General features: G+C 39.1%; 2 protein-coding genes across 2 annotated transcripts in view; one reads left to right on the plus strand and one right to left on the minus strand.

Moving 5' to 3' along the window:
* Window positions 1-15347, plus strand: part of METTL24 (methyltransferase like 24) — a 113924-nt gene extending 98577 nt beyond the window's left edge. The window contains exon 5 of the mRNA XM_050789118.1: window positions 11329-15347. Within this exon, the coding sequence (XP_050645075.1) occupies window positions 11329-11643 (315 nt within the window). The 3' untranslated portion in view covers window positions 11644-15347. The remainder of the gene's footprint in view (window positions 1-11328) is intronic.
* The window catches only part of GTF3C6 (general transcription factor IIIC subunit 6), a 1097326-nt gene that overhangs the window by 738816 nt on the left and 333687 nt on the right, over window positions 1-24823 (minus strand). The gene's annotated exons all lie outside the window — the stretch shown is intronic.

The raw sequence follows: 24823 nt of genomic DNA on the forward strand, positions 1-24823 counted from the left end.
TGTTATCTGATAGGATATTGCACCTGCTGTGAGCCAGGACCTCTGATAGGAACTTGATACCTAAAGAGAAGTTAGATTCCTGCCCTGAAGGAACTTACAACCCAGGTAAGGGAATCAAAAGATCAACACAAGAGTGACCATGCTACCTACTTCACTAGAACTCTGCGTGGGGTTCGGAAATGGAGGACATCAAGGTGGCTCTGACAGGTCTAATGTGAGTTGTTGTGTTGGGGTTAACTGCAGCACTGGGACTCATATGTTGTATGACTGGAGAGGGAAAGTTGAGACTTGGAGGTTGATTAATTAAAGGTGATACTAAAGTCTGAGGCAAGGCTAGACTCAGTGGTAAAAATAATTTCCTGTATATATTTTTTCAAAGCTGTATTCCTCAGTCGTGTGTGTGTGTGTTGTGTGTGTGTATGCACATGTGTGTACACACACATCCCAAGACTTCTTAATGTTGTCTCACCTCCTCTCATTTCTGGCTTCTAACACTTGACCCCACTCACTGCTGATTCTTTCATTATTTTTATCCCTAGTTTCTTCTCACTTATATTTTAGTATATGCTTAAAACACAAGCAAAAACTAAATACCAAATGCGTTTCTTCTGTGTCCCTCTAAATTAATGCTTGCTTTTTGCATTGGGGCCGTGTTTTTTTGTTTGTTTGTTTTTTCTTAAGTCACATTACTGGCTCCAGCATGCTCTGAGGTTGACCCAGTTCCACCATCTAAGGGCAAAGATTCTCCTACTGAACCCCAAGAGCATGTCTTCCTGAAGATTTTATTTGGATGTTTACTTGGGTTATTTGTTTATACATCTACTCATTTAAGAATCATTTATAGATGTCTGAGTTTTATGTCCCATATCCTCCCAAAAATACTTTGGAACACTTGCAGATAAATTAACCAGGTGATGTAATTTTAAGGCATTGGGTTCTGATCTTAAGGTGAGAAATTTGTTTTCAGCTTCCCAGGGAAGTAGGGTACAAATGAAAACAGAAAAGCAGCTGCCGGGAGCTGTCCGTGGTTCTGCCGTTGACCTTCTGCCTGACTCTGCCCTCGGCCGGGTCGCTTGCTACCGCCTCAGTCCTGCCTACGTTTGTGCTGCTTGGTTCCTGCTTGGTTCTTTACTGTTGCATAGGAATCATCCTGCTGACTTCTGACATCTTGGCTGGTCACCAGCTCACCCATCATCTGTCCCTGACTTGGGTTTCTGGGGCTGCGTATTCTATCACCTCACCCAGCTCAGGAGATTCTTGCTCAGCAGCCTCAGGTTGGATTATTTCATCAAGCTCCATATCTGGCCAGAAAAAAAGAGTCTTTGCTTGTAAATGTTTTCCTCATTTCCTTTTTAATTCATTTGAAGAGTGTTGTTCCCTGCAGAGGTCATTTTTGTAAGATAATTACTACATAAAATTATTTTATTTTATTATCAGTTCAGAATTGGTCCTACATTAGCTTAGAGTGACCCTTCATATTTCTCGTAATCTGTAGGGCAAACTTCGTCTCTTTTTTTCCTAGTGATAGCAGAAATCTTGTACTATTATATTTCTGCCCGTTGACAGTGATAATTGAAACTGATTTAGTGTGTTTAAAGTCTAAGACTCTCAAAGAGACTTTTAATCCTCTTGTTCACATTCACAATAGATTAATTTGTTCTATTTTTCTGCAACAACAAGACCCTCTTTCTAATGCATTTAGCTTCTAGTTTTGCAGGTACAGATATGTCTTCCTTTAAGTAAACTTGATATATAAAAGCCTAGATATATTTTATCATTAAATAACAACTTTTCACCATTAAACGAAAAAGCAAGAAGTTGTATTGATGTAATTATTTTAAAATTGTGATTGAATATTGGCCCAAAATGTAATGAATATGGAGAATGAATGTTGATTTGTTGGGGTGGTAGGGAATTGATGTTAATCCAATTATTTATTTATTTATTTTTATGTATTTATTTTATTTCTTTTTGAGATAGTCTTGCTCTGCTACCCAGGCTGGAGTGTGGTGGCATGATCTCGGCTCCCTGCAGCCTCCGCCTTCTAGGTTCAAGTGATTTTCCTGCCTCAGCCTCCCAAGTAGCCGGGATTGCAGGTGCATGCCACCAGGCCTGGATAATTTTTGTGTTTTTAGTAGAGACAGGATTTTGCCATGTTGCCCAGGCTGGTCTCGAACTCCTGGCCTCAAATGATCCACCCACCTCAGCCTCCCAAAGTGCTGGGATTATAGGTGTGAGCCATCATGCCTGGCTGATAATTCAATTTTAAAAATATTCATAAATAACTAGATGATGTGGCTAAATAAATAACTGAACTCATTTACAACACTTCTTTTCAGAATTCTGTTTTACAAAATGAGAAATTTCATAAAAGGCATCAGTAAGTGCCTTAGAGTATATGATTGTGGCCCCAAAGCATGGAGGCAAGCAGCTGAATTTGCAGGTCTGTTAGAGCCTGAGTGTAAAGCCCCTCGTTCTGGTTAGGGGATTGATAAACTGCATGGTTCATATTGACATTTTATTGGTGTTACTTGTGTAGCTTTGGCTCTTAGGGGGCTCAGTTGTTTTTATAATCGATAGTAATTGCCAGTTTTAAACTCTAATATGCATTTTCCAGGTAGGAAAAAACGTATATCCTTTTAAATATTTAATATAAAACAATAAGTTGAAGCATTTTTTATCAAAATATTTAAAATGAAACATTATGTAAAGACAGTTTAACATGTATTTAGTTAAAACGGATTTGTTCTCTCTTCCTTTAAATAGCATGCAGGTTTTTGTCTACTCGAGGGAATTGTTCAGACATGGAGGTGGAGGTGGGTTTAGGAATGCCCTCGCGTGTCATGTGGCTTCAGGATGAGAAAAGCAGCTGGGTGCTGACTGGGCTGGTGGCAGCAGAGGAGGCTTTTATGGTTTGTCTGCACTGGGCTCCCAGCTTAGCACAACCTGCCTTGTCCTCAGTGCCTCAGGAGCCAGGGACAGGAAGGTGTTAGGACAATTAAAAATTGTAAACCATAACCATTTTTTGAACCTGCTATCCTGCTTTCGGGGATTTATGCTAAGAAAATAACAGAACACACACACAAACTTGGTTGCCAGTTTGTTGATCACATCAGTTTGTAACATCATCCATTTGGGAAAATATCTAAATGGCCACCAGAAAGAGGACTGATTAAATAAATTAGATAATTACAAAAGCTGTTAAGAATAAGTTATTGACAGAGACTTTCATATTTTTTTAAGCAAGAGAGCTCTTTTCCCAAATGAAAATTTGTGAGGGATTCCAAATATGTCAAGGAGATCAAAGGGGAGCTGCTCTTGAATTGAGATCTGGAGCTTCACCCACTTGCCATCTTCCTCATCCCTCCTGGGGACCCGCAGTCACCTCCTTCAGATTCTGAAAGCTCTGAGGGCCTCTGTTTGAGAGAAAATTTTAGAGGAAAATTTATTGACATGGAAATATATTCATGGTCTGTTATGTTAAAAAGCAAATTTCAAAACATAGGATAATTTCAATTTTGTAGAAAATATGTGTTCCAGTTATGCTCATACGTGTTAGAATTTGTCGTGTGTGTGTGTGTGTGTGTGTGTTTACAGCAAAGAAAAATGTTTGGGAGTTCAGAAGTAAACTGTTTTAAAATTCTAGATTATCGGTATTTTACTTCTTTTTTCTTTTTGCTTATCTATGATTTTAATTTTTAAATAATGACCATGTATGCTTTTATAAGAAAATATTTTTTGGTTAAATGCATATTAATTTCTAGAATGCACAGCTTTGGAGTATATAGTACTTGACACAATACAAGTAACTTTCACCTTTTTTAAGAAAGATTTTCATAAACAGCACTTAGTCTCTGTTCTAGTTATCTATTGCTTCATAATGAATTCGCCCCCAAGCTTAGCTTTTTAACCCAACAACTGATCCTTTGATGCTCTCTCGTAGTTTATGTGGGGCAGAGTTTTGGGAAGGGCTTTGCTGGGCGCTTCTGGCTCAGGGTCTCTCATGCAGTTGAAGCCAGATGAAGGCTTGGAGCAGCTGGGGGTTGGCCAGGCATCTCTCTCTCTCTTTCTATTGACTCAGGACCTCTTTATGGGTCTCTCTGCAAAGGCTAGTTTGGATTTTCTCATAGCAGTACAGCCTCAGGGCAGTCAGACACCTTTCCTGATGGCCAAAGTTTTCAAGAATGAATATACCCTTGAGCAAGGTAGAAGCTGCATTACCCTTTACCACCTAGGCTTGAACGCCACTTAGAATCACTTCTACCAGACTGTGTTAGTCAGTCAGTCATTCATAGCTCATCACAATTCTGGAGGATGGGCTACATAATTGGTGGGGCCCAGTGCAAAATAAAAACGAGGGGTCTTTTGTTCAAAACTAGTTAAGAACTTCAAGACAGTGACAGCAGAGTGTTAAATCAAGAACTAAACCTTTCTAGGCTTGGGGCCCTGTGTGACTACATAGGTTGATCCCATGTCTCAGTGGTGGGGGTGTCAAGGCCATGTGTAGAAAAGCATATTAGATGGGAGATAATGGTGTTACATCTTCGGAAAATAATATCTACTACATTCTCTGTGACTCATCTCCAATTAATTTGGTGGCTCACACTTTTACTATCTAAAACCACAGTTAGCCATTAACTGTAGAGGAGACACTACAGGCTGCCATAATAGTAAAAAGGATGTATTCTAAAAACCCTTATGGAGATGATGGTTGCCTCTAAATAGCAAAAATACCTGGTTTAGATTTGTTATGGGTTGAAGAAATTCATAGATTAAAGCCCTAACTCCCAGTGTGACTGTATTTAGAGATAGGGGCTTTAAGGAGGTGATTAAGGTTAAATGAGGTCATAAGGGTGGGACTCTAATCCAACAGGACTAGTGTCCTTGTTAGAAAAGGTGGAGATACCAGGAGTTTGTGCAGAAAGGCCATGAGAGGACACAGGGACAAGGCAGCCATCTGTAAGCCAAGTGGGGAGGACTCAGGAGAAACCAAACCCGCTGACACCTTGATCTTGGGTTTCCAGCCTCCAAAGCTGGATAAAATAAATTTCTGTTGTTTAAACCACCCGATCTGCTCTGGTTTAAATGTTTTTATCTCCTCCAAAATTCATGTTGAAACTGAATCCCAATGCAGCAGTTTTTTGTTTTGTTTTGTTTTTTAAGGCGGAGTTTTGCTCCGTCTCCCAGGCTGGGGTATAGTGGCACCCTCTCGGCTCACTGCAACCTCTGCCTCCCGGGTCCAAGCAATTCTTCTGGCTTAGCCTCCTGAGTAGCTGGGATTACAGGAGTGCGGCACCACACCGGCTAATTTTTGTATTTTCAGTAGAGACGGGATTTCCCCATGTTGACTAGGCTGGTCTCGGACTCCTGGCCTCAAATAATCTGGCTGCCTTGGCCTCCCAAAATGCTGGGATTACAGGCATGAGCCACTGCTCAGCTGTATGCAGCAGTATTAAGAGGTGTGGCCTTAGCCGGGCACGGTGGCTCACGCCTGTAATCCCAGCACTTTGGGAGGCCGAGACGGGCGGATCACAAGGTCAGGAGATCGAGACCATGGTGAAACCACGTCTCTACTAAAAAATACAAAAAATTAGCCGGGCGCTGTGGCGGGCGCCTGTAGTCCCAGCTACTCGGGAGGCTGAGGCAGGAGAATGGCGTGAACCCGGGAGGCGGAGCTTGCAGTGAGCCAAGATCGCGCCACTGCACTCCAGCCTGGGCGACAGAGCGAGACTCCCTCTCAACAACAACAACAAAAAAAAGAGATGTGGCCTTTAGGATGTGTTTGAGTCAGGAGGGCTCTAGCCACGTGAATGGGATTAGGTGCCCTTATAAAAGGGCTTGATGGAGGGAATTTGCCTCTTTACTCCCCTTCCATCCTTTCTGCCATGTGAGGATACATAGGTGATGCCATCTCTGAAGAACAGGTTCTCACCATACACCAAACCTGCCAACCTTGAACTTGGACTTCCCAGCTTCAGAAGTGTATGATATAAAGTTTTGTTCTTTATAAATTACTTAGTCTAAGGTATTTTGTTAGAGTGGTACAAACATACTAAGACACAGACCTAGCAGACTAATACAATATCTAAGACTTACAAATATTTACTTTAGTTGTCCTATTTATTATTTTCTTTATTAGTCATCTTAATCCATTGAATATCCCAGGTTCTCTGTCAACTGTCAAGTAAAACCAAATCTAATAACAGATGCCAGTTTTATTAATATTCCATCTTTAAAAGCATTCTGATGAATAAAGTCTTTATTATTCATTTTTTCTGGAGTATTATTTGTGTCCAGTAAAGGTTCCTGTCCACTGTACTATTGTAGTTGATTTATGGATTTATATAAAGTAATATTGCTTTTAATAACTAGGGTCAATTGTTTGCAAATTTAGCCATGAATAACTTCTCTTCCCCTTTCTGTGTATGCCACTCCTCCCTTCAAGGGCTGGAATCTATTTCACCTCCCCTTGAATGCAGGCTGGGCTTGCAATTTGCCTTGACCAATGGAATGCAGTGGAAGTGATGTTTGTGACTCCCAGAGCTAGGCTTTACTTAAAAGGTGTTGCAGCTTCCATTTCTACCCTCTTGCAGGCCAGCAAACATGTCATAGAATCTGCGTGTTTTGCTTGAGAGCCCCCTTAAAGGGGAAAAGGCTCAGATTAGAAACTGTAGATGTGAGGATATTGAGTAGTCTGAATGAGTTCCCATACAGGGAATAGCAGAGGGCCAAAGACAAACTGCCCCTACTAGGCCTGATTGTGTGGCTGAGAAGGAACCAAGGAATGAAGTAGAGGAGTTTCATGATGGTGGTTTCAACTGACTTTGGAAACTTGTTGACCTGCCCTGGGTTTGGCACTTGGCGAGGTCAGAGCTGTCAGTGTTGGCTGATACAAGGATTTATCCATTAGAATGATAACCATAATTGTGTTAGATGGTTGCTGGCCCTTGGATCTCCGGAGTAGGGCACTTTTTTCTAACCATTGGCCCTGGGAATTGGCTCCTAAACACATTGCAGAAGCCCTATTGCAAAAGCTACCCTGAACACTGTGAAGCGTTGAATTTTATCTCCCCCAAATTAATATGTTGAAATTCTAAACCTTAGTACCTCGGAATATGACCTTATTTGGAAATAGTGTCATTCCAGATGTAATTAGTTAAAATGAGGTCATACTGCAGGAGGGTGGTCCCTATTGCAATCTGACTGATGTCCTTATAGAAAGAGGAAATTTGGACAGACGGAGAGAATACCATGTGAAGATGAAGGCAGAGATCAGGTGATGCAGGAGCTGAGGAATGCTGAAGATTGCTAGCAAGCCACGGGAAGCCAGGCAAGCGGCATGGGCACATTCTCTCTCATGGCTCTCAGAGGGACACTTGATCTTGGAATTCCAGTCTTCACAACTGTGAGACAATACACTTCTGTTATTTAAACCTCCCAATCCATGGTCTTTTGTTACGGCAGACCTTGGAAATGGATACAAGCACCCATGCCTCTTCCTCTCCTTTCCTCGAATCTCTGCAGTTCTGGGTGGATGATCACAGGGATAAACTTGTGCCTATGATGAGGAAGCTGCCAGGTGCCATCAGGTTTAATCTAATTAAAAATGAAAATTCTCATTTCTTCAAAAGATTTGTGAAAGTCAATTGATTGGATATTGCAGGTACAAGGAAAAGGAGATAATTTTTGATAGGAGGACCCCTTTAATACACTGGAAATAATACCAAATACGTTGTTTCATCTACTTTCTTTGAGACCTTTCTACCCAAGAATGTCACTTATTCCAGAGTTTTCTGGGTGTTAACCTTAAGTTGTTTTTCTCCACAAACCTGATTTATCCTAACTGTATTAGTATTGGCGCTTGATTATTCCCATCTAATCATTTGTATGATTTTTAGTGGCGTAATTGTTGAAAGCTGATATTAGAATCTTCAAAGTGGCATATCCTATTCAGCAGTGTTTAGTGCTTTATAATAACAATAATATTGGATGCATTATGCAGTAATAATGGAAATCACATTTGCAAAATCATTGCAGTAATGGGACGTTTTAAAATGCGAGAAATAGAAAAAGCACACTGGAAGAGCAGAGCATGTTTTATTCACAGCCTTTTGGCTGCCTGTACTCTCAGGTCAGAAGGCAGAGAAGAGCTTATGTGCTCCCCAGGGGGCACCACCCTGGGCTGCATGATTTAGGCGGCTTTTCAGTCACTGGAATCAGAAGAGGGTGGGAGCATTGTTGTGTTTGAAAATACTTTTTGCTCTTTAGAATAGATTAGCATTTTATAAATGAAAATTGGATTTTCAAAGAAAGGCTCTGCTATGATTTAGCCTAATGATTTGGTTCCCTTTGATTTGCTCATAACTTCTGATTGATAGTTTATTTTTAAGATGTTTGGAATAAATATACAAAATATATTCCTTATACATCACTAATAGAGTTTTTAGGTCAATTTAAAGCTGATGAACTTTACTCTGTCCCTTTAATACTTCGATGTATTCCTCACATTCAACATATGCAAACTCACAGAAAACCATGGTGAACATGACTCTGTAAGGAACCTAAAACATTCTTGGCTATGTGAATTGATAGAACAAATGCTGGTTTTAGGTTCTGGATATTTTCTGTACCAATTAGACAATTTTATGAAGTTTTGATTAAATATTTCCTTTGGCAGCTTAATTCCCCTTATTCCAGGATTATTCCGTTTAAAATTTGCCAAGATTAAACAAAGCCATGGACATGCCAGGGCAGCAGAGTTGGGAAAAATGAGTGAAATAATTTATTTATGAATAGTGTTTTATTTTTATTTATTTATTTTTATTTTTTATTTTTTTTTTTTGTAGAGATGAGGTCTCACTATGTTGTCCACGGTTGTCTTGAACTCCTGGGCTCAAGTGATCCACCTGCTGGGATTACAGGCATGAGCCACTGCACCCAGCTAAATTTCACTGTGTCTGATTCACAACAATTATTTTAGCCTGTTGTGTATTCACATGCAACCTGTCTTTGCTCAGTTCCTCTCATGAAGAAAGGTTTTGTTTTGTTTTAACTTTTTCTCTTTGAGTTTGGAACTATTGAACGGACAAGCTGGTTTACAGACACCCAGTCTTTCCTAAGGCACTCAGTATTCTTGGGGTATTACCATCACTTTTTCCTTGGTGGACCGGGAGGTACAATCCAAGGCAAGAATGTGAAACCGTGTCTCACAGAGTCTCAGGCATCAGGACAAAGCCCATTTTCTTGTAGCTGTTATATGTAAATTCTGTGTACCTTCTCTTCCATTCAACTCTGAAATCACCCAAGGAATGTGTGTTAGGCTGCTGTTGTGTTGCTATACAGAAATATCTGAAGCTGGTTAATTTATAAAGCAAAGAGGCTTACTTGGCTTATGGTTCTGCAGGCTGTACAGGAAGCATGGTGCCGGTACCAGCTCCTGGTGAGGCCTCAGGGAGCTTACAATCATGGTGGGAGGTGAGGAGGCTCCAGCCTGTCAGATGGCAAGAGAGGGAACAAGAGAGAGGGGGGCAGAGGTGCCACACTCTTTCTAAACAGCCAGATCTTACGGGAACTCAGAGCTAGAACTCACTCAGTATCTCGAGGACAGCACCAAACCATTCTTGAGGGATCCACCCCTATGACCCAAACACCTCCCACCACACCCCACTTCTACCATTGGGAATCATATTTCAAGATGATATTTGGACAGGACAAACATCCAAACTATGTCAGAATGTTTCTGTGGCACAAGGAGCCTCACATTTGAGCCTCATATGAGAAACTTATCAAACAGACATACAATGAGAAGGGAAATAATGGGTAGCATACATCTTGGTGTTTATCTGTTTTTCTAAACAAGCAAAGTTATTTTCACTTTCATGGGGCAGGATATTCATGACTTCAGTCAGCAGCTTCCTGAAGGGCTGCTTAAGGTTCTGCTGTCCCCTCGTGGGGCTACAGCCTTTGCAATGATTTCCTCCAGCCTCATTATTCCAGTTTATGTCTGAATGCTGTCAGCTTTCCTCCATGTGGTAAAATTATGCCCCTTGAAAAGTGCTCTGCAAATGTAAACTGGCAATATTGATAATAATACTTTATTCACTGACCTATATTCGCTCTCTAGATAGCACCTTATTTTCCAGACTCCAAACCTCGTTGGGACTCTGAGTTACCCATTTTTCCTCTTGGGTGTATTGGAAGAGGCAATGTTATGTAGGGGTTACGAACACAGGCTCTGTAGACAGACTCTGTTCAGAGTTCACCACTGCCTCTCTAGCCATGTGACTGGGGATGGGTTCCTCACTGAGTCTGGTTTCCTAAACTTTAGGGATACTCACAGAATCACCCTTACAGTGTTGTTGAGACGATTAAATGGATATTGCAAGGGGAAACCCTTAGCATGGTGTCAGGTACATATAATTACTTGGTAAAGATGAACTTTCACTGTGTTTAGGGTTCTGGTGTTCTAACGGATTTTTTTGCATGGGCAGTGAAGAGGAGCGGATTCTCATGACTTGATTAATTGCAAAATATTGATCTTCCAATCCTCTTCTTCCTTTATTCTGTCTCACTTGAATGTGAACTTGTGTTCATTAAATAAGCAGAGGATGGTGTTGCTGCTTTTTTTTTTTTTTTTTTTTTTTTTTTAGAATGCTATACTGGTATGTACATTGTAAAGAAATCATAGAATAATAATTTTTTTATAGTCCAATATTCAGATACTCAATAACTTTTTCCTTGGTGTCCAGTCTTGATGAAGTTGGAGTTGGGGGAATGAGGCTTGCAAGATAGTCCCTGCAGGCAGTGGCCCTCTGTCACTTCCTTTCTGTAGACACCTTCTGTCAGGACTTGGCTGAGTTTCCTGGGGTGGCAGATAGTTTGTGGGGTGCACAGAGGTCTGTGATACACTCGCTCTACCTTCTCCTTCTCAGATATCCATTCCCACTGGGCAAAAAGCAAGACAGTCTGTTGTGATTTTTGCCTGGCATTTCATCATTTGTGTATTAACATATGTTAACATAACAGGCTCACGCCTGTAGTCCCAGCTACTCAGGAGGTGGAGGCAGGAGGATTGCTTGAACCCAGGAGTTTTATACCAGCCTAGGCAACATATTGAGACCCCCATCTCTTAAAAACAAGAACAAAAAACCAAAACATTTAGTATGGAATGGGGTTAGAAATTCATGTCATAAATGGCCACTTGAAAACCACCCTCAGCTCTAAAATTTTAAAAATTCTGCTTCCTTCAGAGATAGTTATAATGTGAAACTCCCGATATCAAGATGGCTTTACTAAATCTGCTGATCTCATTTCATTGCTTTGTTATAGATTGACGTTCTCAAGGCAGATCTGGAAAGTGCAGAATGGAAAGTTTTGGAAAATCTTATTCTGGAAGATGTTCTTGAGCGGATTGGACAGCTCATCTTTGAGATCCATCTCCACTGGCCTGGGTTTGAGGTCAGTGGCAGTGACAGCAGCGTCGTGAGGTTCTGGTACAGCCTTCTCAAAGAGTTAGAACAAAAGGATTTCAGGCTTTTTCACAGTTATAAAGATTTATCTAAACCTCAGCTATTCTTGAAGAAAGACATTTTCAATGCAAGTAGCTGTTACACTCTGAGTTGGGTGAATACAAGATGGAAATAGGATGCAGGATGTCCTCAAGAGCACAAGAAAATATTTGAAGAATGGAGCATGTCCGCGATTCTAATCATGAGTTTACTCATCCAGTCTCCCGCTAGCCTGTGCCCTGCTTGAGGCAGGGAGTGTGTTATTGCCTTTGCAGTGCATGCAGCCTGGTGCTTGGCATGTGATAGGGGCACAGTTAATACTTGTTAAAGGGAGGAACACAGTCACCCCTATTTGCCCAGACGCTTCCTTCACCGTAATCTGGAAGATTATCCCCCATTCATCTCAGTTTTCCCTAAAATTCTCTGTGTATCTGTAATCTATGAATTCACCAACATTGAAATGAAATTATATACATTTCCTTTTTTACTAGGTTGGTGAGATTTTTAAGTTCTTCGCCTACTGTTTAAAATAGGGTTTTAAATTTGAATTTGACTCTGCTTTTTCAAGATTTTTCTTATTTACCTTGTCAGTGATATTCTTTACAACATTGTTGATTTCAGTCATTCCTTCTCAGCCTTTGCTGAGGCCGTGCTGTGGCTTTATAAGCAGCAATACTTCTGATTTCTGGGAATTTGGATGCACCAAATTCTGTCACTGAGTTAAAGAGACTAGACTATCAAGAGTTTCAACTCGAAGGTGGAAGTTCCAGTTCGAGACCAAGTCTGAAGGCAGGAGACCCATGTCCCAGCTTGAAGACAGCCAGACAGAATGAATTCTTCCTTACTCTGCCTTAGGTTCTATTTAGGCCTTCAAGTGGTCGAATGAGGTCCACTCACACTGAGGTGAAGAATCTGCTTTATTCAGTCTACTGATTTAAATATTAATCTCATCTAGAAATATCCTCATAGATATACCTAGAATAATGTTTAACTAAAGATCTGGACGCCCTTTAGTCAAGATGACACATAAAATTAACCATTGTAGGTAGGTAGGTAGATGGATAGATAGATAGTTAGATATATAGATAGGTTTTCCTACTGGCATGTTTCACCATTTTCTTGACTCACATATTCTTGTTTCCATCTGGCTCCTTCAGTCTGTGCTCTCCTCGCTGAAGTAAGTCCTTTAATGCTTACTTTATTATGAGTCCATGAGTGATATGGTTTGGCTATGTCCCCAACCAAATCTCATCTTGAATTGTAGTGCCCATAATCCCCACATGTTGTGGGAAGGACCTGGTGAGAGGTAGTAGAATCATGGGGGTGGTTTCCCCCATGCTATTCTCGTGATACTAAGTTCTCATGAGATCTGATGGTTTTATAAGGGGCATCCCCCTTCACTTGGCTCTCATTCTTCTCCTTCCTGCTGCCATGTGAAGAAGGATGTGTTTGCTTCCCCTTCCACCATGACTGTTTCCTGAGGCCTCCCCAGCCATGCTAAACTGTGAGTCAATTAAATTTCTTTCCTTTATAAATTACCCAGTCTCAGGTATCTCTTCATAGCAGTGTGAGAATGGACTAATACAGTGGGTATTACACTTTTTAGATTTGACATATTTGAAAAAGCACTTGCTTTTCATACCTGAATAAAGTTTATTTGTGCACAGGAAAAAAAAAGAGCTTCAACTCAAGATGTTTTTTATACTCAACCTTAATTCCCCTTCACTTCCTATTAAACTAAGCACAGAGCAGGATCTGGGTATCTTTGCTCTTGCCTCTTCTGCCTTCAAACATGATTTTTCCACCCACAGACTTGCCTATGCTGTGAAATCTTTTTTTAAAAATATGTTATGTCTAATAATGTTAAGTGCATTTTTCTTTACTCGCAGTTGGCATCACTTACACGACTGTGGCCTGAGGACCATCGTCTCATTTTCCTAGGATAGTTAGACAGTTTTTCAATAGCACCAATCCTTTCTACATTAAAAAATTAAATGGAAAGTTTAGGTTATCAGTGGTTCAAATGCTCTCTCTCATTACTATTTACAGGATTAAACACGTGCATAATTTTCCAAAATCCTATTTCAAATAAATAGCATAAAAAACAAATTATTACTTTATTGTCAATTAAATATATTTTTTGGCATTTTTTTTTTCCTGAGTATAAAACTGTATGTATATTGTTCAAGAATTGGGGGGAGGGAGTAGAATACTGATTATTACTAGACTTTACCCCTTTTCCCAATTTTGTACCTACTTCTACCCTCAGACATTCCCCAGGTTGGCTCTTTGTTTCTTGAAGTGGTTTGAAAATGCCATTCCTCAAGTGAGAAATCAAACCATATTAGACTAGGATGAACTCACTAGCTTGAGTTGAAAGAGAACAGGACTTTCTGAGTTAGTTGTGATAATTAAAAAATACATATACACATGAGCTTTTTATTTTAAAACTCATAGTCCACTAATAAAAGTTGTTGAGCTGAGAGGACCAGCTTGAGTAAGCGTGATCTGAAAAGGCAGTTTAGTCGTTTCAATGTACAGAGGTATTTCAGATGTGCGGAAGGGTCCATGCACACTCTAAATTGGTTTATACTGTTAGTTTATATGGTGTCATCTCCAAAGCAAAGCTTTAGGCCAGTTCTGTTTGGATTATATAACAGATTTATTTTCATAAAACTTTTATATACTGAAATATATAAACATTTTTATACATTAAAATGTGGAAAGTGTATTCATCTTAAATGTCCAGTCTAATCAGCTTTTAGATATGTAACACACCCATATTAAGATTTTTAATTCGTGGAATTGGAGATTTAGGGCATTACTGAAAGCCCCTTTGTCTACGGCAAGTTAACTATTTACTTCAGGTTGGTGGTGTCGAGCATTGACTTCATCATGCTATATGTATCTGAAGCAAGAATGAATGTACTGTTAAAAAAGAATAAATCATGAACATACCCAGCCACATTCACTGACCAGGCAGCCTGTTTAATAGTTATTCATACTTATTTTATGCTTATTTCTAAAATGGTCCCTTTCATTCCCTTCATGGATAGTTTGAAATTTGTGATGAGTACTCTGATGGTTGTTAAGGTGTCCCTGCCTCTAGAGTTTATTATGTTTATCATGGTGGCCAGGGTTTCTTAACCTCAGCACTATTGCCATTTGGGCTGGATAATTCTTTACTGGGGGAAGGGCTGTTCTGTGCATTGTAGGATATGTCCCCAAGGGGGCAAGATCACCCACTGTGGAGAACTACCGGTGCAGGCCATGAGAAGGAGACCAGGCTACTGTAGCACTGTTTGCTTGTGAACACGCAAACACAAGATCCTCTTATGAGGAACAGGCAAAACCATAATCATCACCACCACAACCACCATAAGAGCAACACAAACAACACACAACAAACAAACAAAATCAAGTTACTCTTTACTGAGAGCTTACTGCCCGCCAGACCATGTGCATAGCTTATTCCTGATTCTCCCAACAAGGAAGTTTATTTTTTTCCAATATTATGGGTAAAGAAATTCTGAGAGAGGCTGGGTGCAGTGGTTCACGCCTGTAATCCCAGCACTTTGGGAGGCCAAGGCGGGCGGATCACGAGGTCAGGAGATCGAGACCATCCTGGCTAACACGTTGAAACCCCGTCTCTACTAAAAATACAAAAAATGAGTGGGCGTGGTGGCGTGTGCCTGTTGTCCCAGCTACTCGGGAGGCTGAGGCAGGAGAATTGCTTAAACCTGGGAGGTGGAGGTTGCAGTGAGTCAAGATCACGCCACTGCACTCCAGCCTGGGGGACACAGAGAGACTCCATGTTAAAAAAAAAAAAAAAAAAAAGAAGAAGAAGAAAGAAACTCTGAGAGGTTAAATGGCTTACTCAGATTACTCAGGTTGTAGATGGAGGAACAGTCATTTACATTTGGGTCTGTCAGATCCCCAAAAGCCCGTGTTTGGTCCCATCCACAATGCAGTTTCCAAAGCCTGTACCAAACATAAGATGCTGTGTCCAAAGGACACATTTTTGCCTCCCTGTTAGTAAAAGCGGAGTGGGGGGAAACTACAAATAAAAAAGGCCTGCAAGTTTGAGTCAGAATTATTTTGTAGCATGCAGGGTTGCTGAACTTAAATAATCTACTTGATTAAAGTGGGCCTGCCAAATGGAAGCTTACTGAAGAAATATGGAGACCCAACAACTTCTCTGTCAATATATTTAGGTTGCCAGAAAAGCTCTTGCAGGCCTGGAAATGACTCTTCTTCTGGCTTGTCCCAGTACTTGTCACTTTCCTCCTGGGTTTTAGAAATGGCAGTCACTTGGAGTTGCTTAAGCAAAGTAATTCTCCTTTGCTTAAAACTAGTCTTTGACTTGCAGATAAATGAGCTAAGATGTGAATATCTGTGACATGCATCTCCTAAATTTTTACTAGAGCAGTGTTCATAAAGGATTCTGAAAATACCCATTTGATAATGCTCTTATCAAATAAGTAACAATGCTCTTTTGTAGGTGTAAGCCATATGAGGATGAAAGAAATTCACAATTTGCCTTTTAGCATAAACTGTGTCATAATTTGTTAAAGAAAAATGATTTTCCCCTTCTTTTCTTACAGTGCTTATATTTGATGCAGTTAAAATAGAAAAGGTTATCATATAAATATTTGTAACTATTTGACATGTTCAAATGAAGAACCAGGGAGAAGTGAACAAATTTCTGCTAGAATTAACCAAAAGTCCGAATTTACCTCAGGATAGGGCATAAACAAACTCATGGGTTAACAGTGTTTAGTACAAATCAGTTATTCATGTAAGCATTTCTGCTTTAGTTATAAGATCTTTTAGTAAGTATAAGAATTGCATTTTTTAGCATTAAATGTTTAGATTTTGCAAAGCTTGGATTAGTCCCTGGAAGCCAGGCTTATCATATTTTGCAAGTGTAAAAATGATGACCTCATTTAAATAGATCGTTATACTTAACAATACAACAGTACCTCCAAGCTCAATTAGTGTAATGTTCTTTTCTGATGGAGATAAATTTATGTTTGATTCTTAAGCAGTAACATAATTCTTTCTGTACTAGCCAATTGCTGATACTTTGTGGATTCAATAATACATTTAACCTTATGCTAAAATGTCTTACTTTTTCCTACATTGAAAGAGGTGCCTGAACTTATCAGATAAAATCATAACCCAAAGATTCAATATATTCTTAGAACTGCTTACATTTAGAGATTGTTCTTTAAATGACTTGATTATTTCTTAAGAAATATAAATCAAGCATTCTTAATGTTGTCACGCTTTATAACTATGTGGAGGCTGGGTGCAGTGCCATGTGCCTGTACTTCCAGCTAAGTGGGAGGATCACTGGAGTCCAGGAGTTTGAGACCAGTGTGGGCACCATAGTGAGACTCTATCTCAAAACAAACAAAAAAACCAAACAAACAAAAAAGAGAACTATGTGGAAAAAATGGTTCCCAACACATTAAAATTTAATGCTTTCTTAAAACCAGCAACTTCTTATTTTTCTCAGATAGACTATTTTAACTTTTTGTTAGTGATTAGTTTTGTACAATGTGGCTATCTTAAATAATAAGGGATTTAAATTTGGGGGATTGAATTTGACTAAACTATTCAAGACTAGGGAATTTTAATAGAGAAACCAAGTGTGCCCAGGACTGATATCTAATCAGTGTGTACCAGTAGAGAAGAGCTATGTGCAACCTGGTGATTATAGTTAATAGCAATGTATCGTATACTGGAAAATTGCTTAGAGAGTAGATTTAAAATATTCTCACCACAAAAAATAAGTATTTGAGGTATTGGATGTGTTAGTTGATTTAGTATTCCACAATGTATACATATAACAAAATATCACGTTGTGTGCCACAAATATATACAGTTTATTTGTCCACTAAAACAAAATATGTCCCTTGGAATACATTGGACATATTTATACTTTTTAAAAAAGTACCAGTAGAGATACAGTGGTTCCCTAATGGTCCCTCTCCACTGGAGACCCTCTCCCAGGATGCCCAGGCCTCTCCCCATGACTGGGCAATTAAAGGCTAACGCACAGCACAAAAGGCAGCTTCCAGGATCCCGACCCAGCGCTGTGGCTTGCTTCTGTTCTAATTGGCCTATCTTTTGCCTTACTTGTCATTGGATATTTTGAATATCACTCCTGGGTGAATCTATATAATAAACAAAGGTCCAAGTGTGTTCTATAACATAATGAGAAACTGCAACTGTGTGTCAATAAAAATTATCTGTATAAGAAAATACTATTTCTCAAGGTTTGATGTCAGATTAAACATCATTTTCTCAGGGACCCCTCTTATTTAAAGCTCCCAGCTATGTGTCCCCACAATGTCCTCTATTCTTCCTCTCTTAACACTGTCTGTACTTTCTCTGCTTGTATAATGTCTGGTTTTCCCAGCAGACTGTACACTCCATGAGGGTAAGGGCCATGTCTACAACCCCAGTGGCTAGGTAAAAAGGGTTCAATACATTTTTGTTGAATATAAATTTAAAAAGCGATTTCCATATAATTTTTCTAAAAAATTATTTCATCATTTGTTATTGAAGTTTTTTCTGGCATTAAAAATATCTTTGGAATTTAGATGGACCACTGTCTCTCATTTTGTTATTTAAATTTGGACACAATTTGTTCTCTTCTCGACATGGCTTTTCATTGCACTGCATGTGGTAGTCCCTATTCCTGATTAACGGACGCCAACCTGGAAATCTTGGCCTTGGGGAACTGAGAACCATATAATAATTGAATTGAATGAATACAATAATAATTGAAGGCTCAATTATTATTAGAAGATATCTGAGTCCTAGGATATTAAACCTCAATCTTTCTCATTGTCCTTTCTTGGAAGCAACTCCCAGCAGTCTTTTTGAGAGTCAGTATATGGACCCACAATTCATAATAATATGGAAATATTTTTCAGTTAATGAGAGAAGGAAGGTAGGATGATGCGAGGCTATTTCTACCAAAGATAGGGGCATTTTTACAAAAATGATTCAAGCCATAGTTTTTATAGGACATGGAGTATAAAGTGCATAATAAAGACAATAGTTGAAAGAGTAAAATCAAGGTGAGAAAAGATATTGTAGAGACTGAAACATGAGCCAGAGATTTCCTTGTGGGCAAAGAGAAAGTGATGGGGGCACAACTCTAACGGAAGGAGCCGTGAGAATGTCTTCAGTTACAGGTTTTGTTTTACTAAAGGATGAAATAAACGCTATGTAAATAGTTGTTTCTTTTAAATTACCTAGCTCAGAGACAGCAAGCCTAGAAACCACAAAGGTTATAACACGAATCCAACAGTTTTAAAAATATACAATTAAGTGGCATTATATAGAGGCAGGACAGTAGGATGAAATAAGAGACTCTTGATACTGCTGCTGACTAGCTGTGCTGTATCAAGCAAGTCTTCACCTTTCTTGAACTATTTTCTTAGGTTAGAATATTTAATTTCTAAAGTTTCTTCTAGCTTGAAAATTTCATTATTTTGACAACTGTGATTACATGAGGCTTAGACAATGGTAAGATAATTTCTTAATTTGTATGCTGCTATGGTCTGAATATTTTGTGACCCTCCAAAACTCATATGTTGAAATATTCCTAATGTGTTGGTATTATGAGGTGGGGCCTTTAGAAAGTAACTAGGTGATGAGGGCAGAACCCTTGTCAATGGGATTAGTGCATTTATGAAAGGCCTGAGGAAAGTTTTTCCCCCCTTTTACAATGTGAGGACACAGTGAAAAGGCACCATCTTTGAAGAAGAGAACTAGCCCTCATCAGACATCGAATCTGCTGGCACCTTGTTCTTGGACTTCTCAGCCACCAGAACTGTGAACAATACATTTCTGTTGTTTATAAATTACCTAGTCTAAGGTATCTTGTTATAGCAGCCTGAACGGATTAAGACAAGTGCTGTAAAGGGAAGTCTTCTGATAAATTCAGAAGAAGCCAAATGATGTGCTTATGCAGAAAAAGCCCAGATGAAAGGTGAATCCATTATGATGGTTCTCTGGTCATCGAGATGAAGTACCCTTAGGAAAGTACCTTTTTGTATCACACACTGAAACTCACATGGTTCTAAAAATCAGAATGTAGTATATTTTTTAGACTGCACTAGATTACATCCCTGTTTTTAGACATTTCCAATAACATGGCGACATCTAAAGATACAAAATACAATTATACATAGATTCCCAGAGATCCTTCCATATATATACATGTATGTGTATATATGTGTTTGTATACATGCAAGTACATATGTGTGTATATCATATATAAGTATGTGTGTGTATGTGTGTGTGTATGACTGAACGTCTAAGAAGAAAACATTTTACAGATACAAAAGCCCAGAGGGAGGGAGCCTAGAGCCACACAGGTAGACAAGAACCTACATTGTAGTAGCCCTTGGAGTTTAGTGTAACCAGTAATGGATAGAGGCTAGAGCACCAGATAAGACCTGGTACTGGGGAGAAAGGATTGGGGCTAAGGACACCTACAGCAAAGAGGACCCTTAGAGGACTACAACCTCAGTGAAAAATGGACTTAAAAATTCTACATCCACCAGCACAAGGACGCTTATCTCTGCTTATAGCTCTGAGTACAAAGAAAAGTATTTATGAGAAAGTGAAACCTCAGGCCTGTGCAAGGAGTTGAATAGTTGAATTTATCCTAATCACATGATGAGGAAAACCATAAGCTGAGAAATTAAGATAAAAAGCTGATTCTACCCAAAACTATAAAAACCCTGTAAGAAAACCTAGGAAATACCACTCAGGACATAGGCGCGGGCAAAGATTTCATGACGAAGATGCCAAAAGCAATTGCAATGAAAGCAAAAATTGACAAATGGGATCCAATTAAACTAAAGAGCTCTGCACAGCAAAAGAAACTATCATCAGAGTGAATAGACAACCTACAGAAAGGGAGAAATTTTTGCAATCTATGCATCTGGAAAAGGTCTAACATTCAGCATCTATAAGGAACTTTAAACAAATTTACAAGAAAAAAACATTAAAAAGTGGGCAAAGGACATGAACAGATATTTCTCAAAAGAAGACATACATGTGGCCAACAAACATGAAAAAAAGCTCAACATCACTGATCATTAGAGAAATGCAAATCAAGACCACAATGAGATACTATCTCACGCCAGTCAGAGTGGTTATTATTAATAAGTCAAAAAACAACAGATGCTGGCAAGGCTGTGGAGAAAAAGCAATGGTTTTACACTGTTGGTGAGAGTGTAAATTAGTTCAATCACTGTGGAAGACAAGTGTGGCAATTCCTCAAAGACCTAGAGGCAGAAATATCATTCAACCTAGCAATCCCCTTACTGGGTATATACCCAAATATACATAAATCATTCTATTGTAAAGACACATGCACAGGTATGTTCACTGCAGCACTATTCACAATAGCAAAGTCATGGAATCAAGCTAAATGCCCATCAGTGAGAGACTGGATAAAGACAGTGTGGTATATATATACCATGAAATACTATGCAGCCATAAAAAGGAATGAGATCATGTCCTTTGTAGGGACATGGATGGAGTTGGAGGCCATTATCCTTAGCAAACTAACACAGGAACAGAAAACCAAACGCCGTATGTTCTCGCTTCTAAGTGGGAGCTAAATGATGAGAACATAAGGACACATAGGTGAACAACACACACTGGGGCCTGTTGGAAGGTGGGGGATGGGAGGAGGGAGAGGATCAGGAAGAATAATGGATGCTGGGCTTAATACCTGGGTAACAGTATGATCTTTGCAGCAAACCACCATGGCATAGGTTTACCCATGTAACAAACCTGAACATCTGACACATGTACCCTTGAACTTTAAAAGTTGGAAATTAAAACAAATAAACAGGTTCTAGGGGTGATACCTCAGGGGTATACTGCAGAAGCAGATGCAAAACCACTCTGAAAGGACTTTTCACCAATCCAGGCTACAAAGTATTTCCTTAGAAAAACAAGACCCATAATAAAATATTAGAACTGACAAGCAAATAAACAGTCCCCTATGAGGTAGAGTTAGCAGACACAACAAACCATGTGATTTTCAGCCCAAGAACTTGAGATAACAGAATAACAATCTTAAAGAAGGTATAATATACATGATTTATCATGATTAAAGGCATAAAGGACTATATAGGAGCCATAAAAAAATACGACACTGTGAAAAAGAACAGGTAAATATAAAAAAGTACAAATACACCTTCCAGAAAAAAACAGCCATGGAAACAAGTTTAATGGAACAACGGCACACTGGACACAGCTAAAGAGACTTTAAAATGAACTGCAAGACAGACCTGAGGAAATTACCCAAAATGTAGCAGAGAAAAATACAAGCATTTGTATTTTTTATATAAGATATTTTATGATCAGATTGAACCTTACAATGTTTTTCAGAAGATGAGGCAGCACACTGAGTATCTGAGCCACTCTTATGTAAAAAGTGGTACTAGAACTGTACTGTGCAATATGGTAGCCTCTAGACACATGTTGCTACTGAGCACTTAAAACTGTGGTTAACTGAGAAACTAAATTTTAAATTACATTTACTTTTAATTCATTTAAATTAAAAATATTATACAGTCACATGCCACATAACCTTTCGCTCAGTGACAGACCACCATTTGATGGTGGTCCCTTGAGATTATAATGGAACTATACAATGGAGTAGGCTATACCACCTCGGTTTGGTACATACATAACTCTATGATGTTCGGACAACGACATCACCTCATGACACATTTCTTAGAACCTATTCCCGTTGTTAAGCAACATGTGACTGCACTTGGTTTAGTTATTGGAAAACTTTGAAGTATGTTTGAAATAATGTGGGCATGTGAATCTACTTTGCATGAAAGATAAAATACTTTGATGAAAATGTAGTGTCTGAATTGAGATGTGCTGTAAGTGTAAAATAGATACCAGATTTCAGACTCCATATAAAAAAAGTAAAATAGGAGGCTGAGGCAGGAGAATGGCATAAACCTGGGAGGCGGAGCTTGCAGTGAGCTGAGATCCGGCCACTGCACTCCAGCCTGGGCGACAGAGCGAGACTCCGTCTCAAAAAAAAAAAAAAAAAGAAAAAAAAAAGTAAAATATTAATTTTTAAAATAATTGAGTACATCTTGAGATAAAATTTTGGATATGTCAAAACATATTATTAAGTCCCTTTTAAATCTGGCTATTAGAAAATTTGAAATCACATATATGACGGACATATACCTATTGGACAGAAGAAGTGTATTAGAACAAATAAAAAATGGAGATCCGAGTTGCTCCCTCAGATCTAAAATGCTGGAGGCTGGACAGTGGGGAATGAAAGAAACTCATCTGAAGACAGCTATTGCAGATATAAGAAGATGTAGAATCAAGAGTTTCACTTTCACTTACTGTCACTAAAAATAAAGTCACTCTAAGGGCGTTGGCTGCAAGTCTGTGACTTCTTTTAAGTTCCAGATAAAATTGCAATTAGGTTGAGAAAGTTGTTTCCACAATTATTAAAGTGACTATGAATATGGAACATGTATATATAAATATACTATGCACATACATTATACACACATATACATGCACATATACACGTGTACAGTGCATATTTTTGACCAGCTAAATTTCTCTTTTACTTTACATGTCCCAAATAGTCTAGTTTCCCAAATGCCCAAGATAAATTCGGGACTCTACCTCAGTGGTTCTCATTTGAGGATCTTGCTAAAAGTGCTGACTTTGATTTGAAGGTCTGAGTTGGGAACAAAAATTCTACATTTAAAAAAAGCTGGCTGGGCGCAGTGGCGCATGCCTGTAATCCCATGAGGGAGGCTGAGGCAGGCAGATCACCTGAGGTCAGGAGTTCGAGACCAGCCTGACCAAGAGATGGAGAAACCCCATCTATACTAAAAATGCAAAATTAGCTGGGCCGTGGTGGCGCATGCCTGTAATCCCAGCTACTTGGGAGGCTAAGGCAAGAGAATCGCTTGAACCCGGGAGGTGGAGGTTGTGGTGACCTGAGATCACACCATTGCACTCCAGCCTGGGGAACAAGACTGAAACTCTGTCTCAAAAAAAAAAAGCTTTCTAGTGATTAGATATGTATTTGTGTGTCTACATATACATATTAATATATACTTTAAATTTGAATCTTCAGTTAGTTCATTCATTTTACTCAGTGATCAAAGAAACATTTCACAACATGAATTTTGAGCCCAGTGCTGCAATAGACACTTTCCTTCCATTGGAGCTTCTCTTCTTCTCAGGCCCTTCGTACTTGCCTTGTTTTCACTGTATTTCATCAATTATTTTACGATACACTAAGAAAGAACTGAATGCTGCCCATTAGACTACGACATTCATTTAACTATAGCCCTATTCAAAAATGTCAAAATGTGAAAAATATGCATCTGTGATGATAAATGGAATCAGTTTCCCCAGGTCTTACTTTGAGACCCACATTTAATACTGCTGATGGATACTGGGGCCTGGATGCCACTTTATACCCCTTCCCATACATGAATTCATGATGTCTCCCCCAAATAATCCCTACTTTCTTCTGAATTCTATATCTCAGTAAGCAACGCAAGCCCTAGGTAATTCAGATGCAGACAGTTCTCAGTCCATACCCTGAGAAACAGTGTTCTTCAAGGAAAGTCTCTATAATTGTTCTCAGTGTTGTGATATTTATGGTTACCATCTAAGGGTTTGCTAGTTCAAAGTCAATGTTTTCTTACAGGTATTTTATAAATATACCAAGGATACCAGCCAGCCCCACAATGTAGCCTCAAGAACTACTTAGAAATGTGGCTGTGTAACACTACTCCCTGTTTTTGAATCTTAAAATTTGCTCCTTGTTTAGGACAAAATATTTCCGGCTTGTGACTCAATATATAATATTCATTCTAGTAAATCTTTCACTAAAGCATCACTTTTATCCTAACTTTTAGGAAGGAAATCTGTCCTGGATATGACAAAAAGGCTGCAAAAAGGAAAAGGAGCCAGATGGTAACCACCTAAGTCCAGTAACCACGTGATCTTGAGACTTTTTATGCTGAAATATAACCCCACTCACTTATGTACTCTAAAATGTTGTGTAATCATGACTTAGTGCCACCACTAAATGAATAAATATGGAATGTGTTACATTTAATGTGCTCTGAGGGTACTGCTGTGTATTTTATTATATAATCATAAACCCATTGATATACCTGAGTAAACCACATCCACCTCTAAAGCATCATTTCTCTCCATATGATCCACTTAAAACTGCAAATGGCTTAATCTAGTGTCTC

The sequence above is a fragment of the Macaca thibetana genome, chromosome 4 (genome assembly GCF_024542745.1).
Source record: "Macaca thibetana thibetana isolate TM-01 chromosome 4, ASM2454274v1, whole genome shotgun sequence".
Lineage (NCBI taxonomy): Eukaryota > Metazoa > Chordata > Mammalia > Primates > Cercopithecidae > Macaca > Macaca thibetana.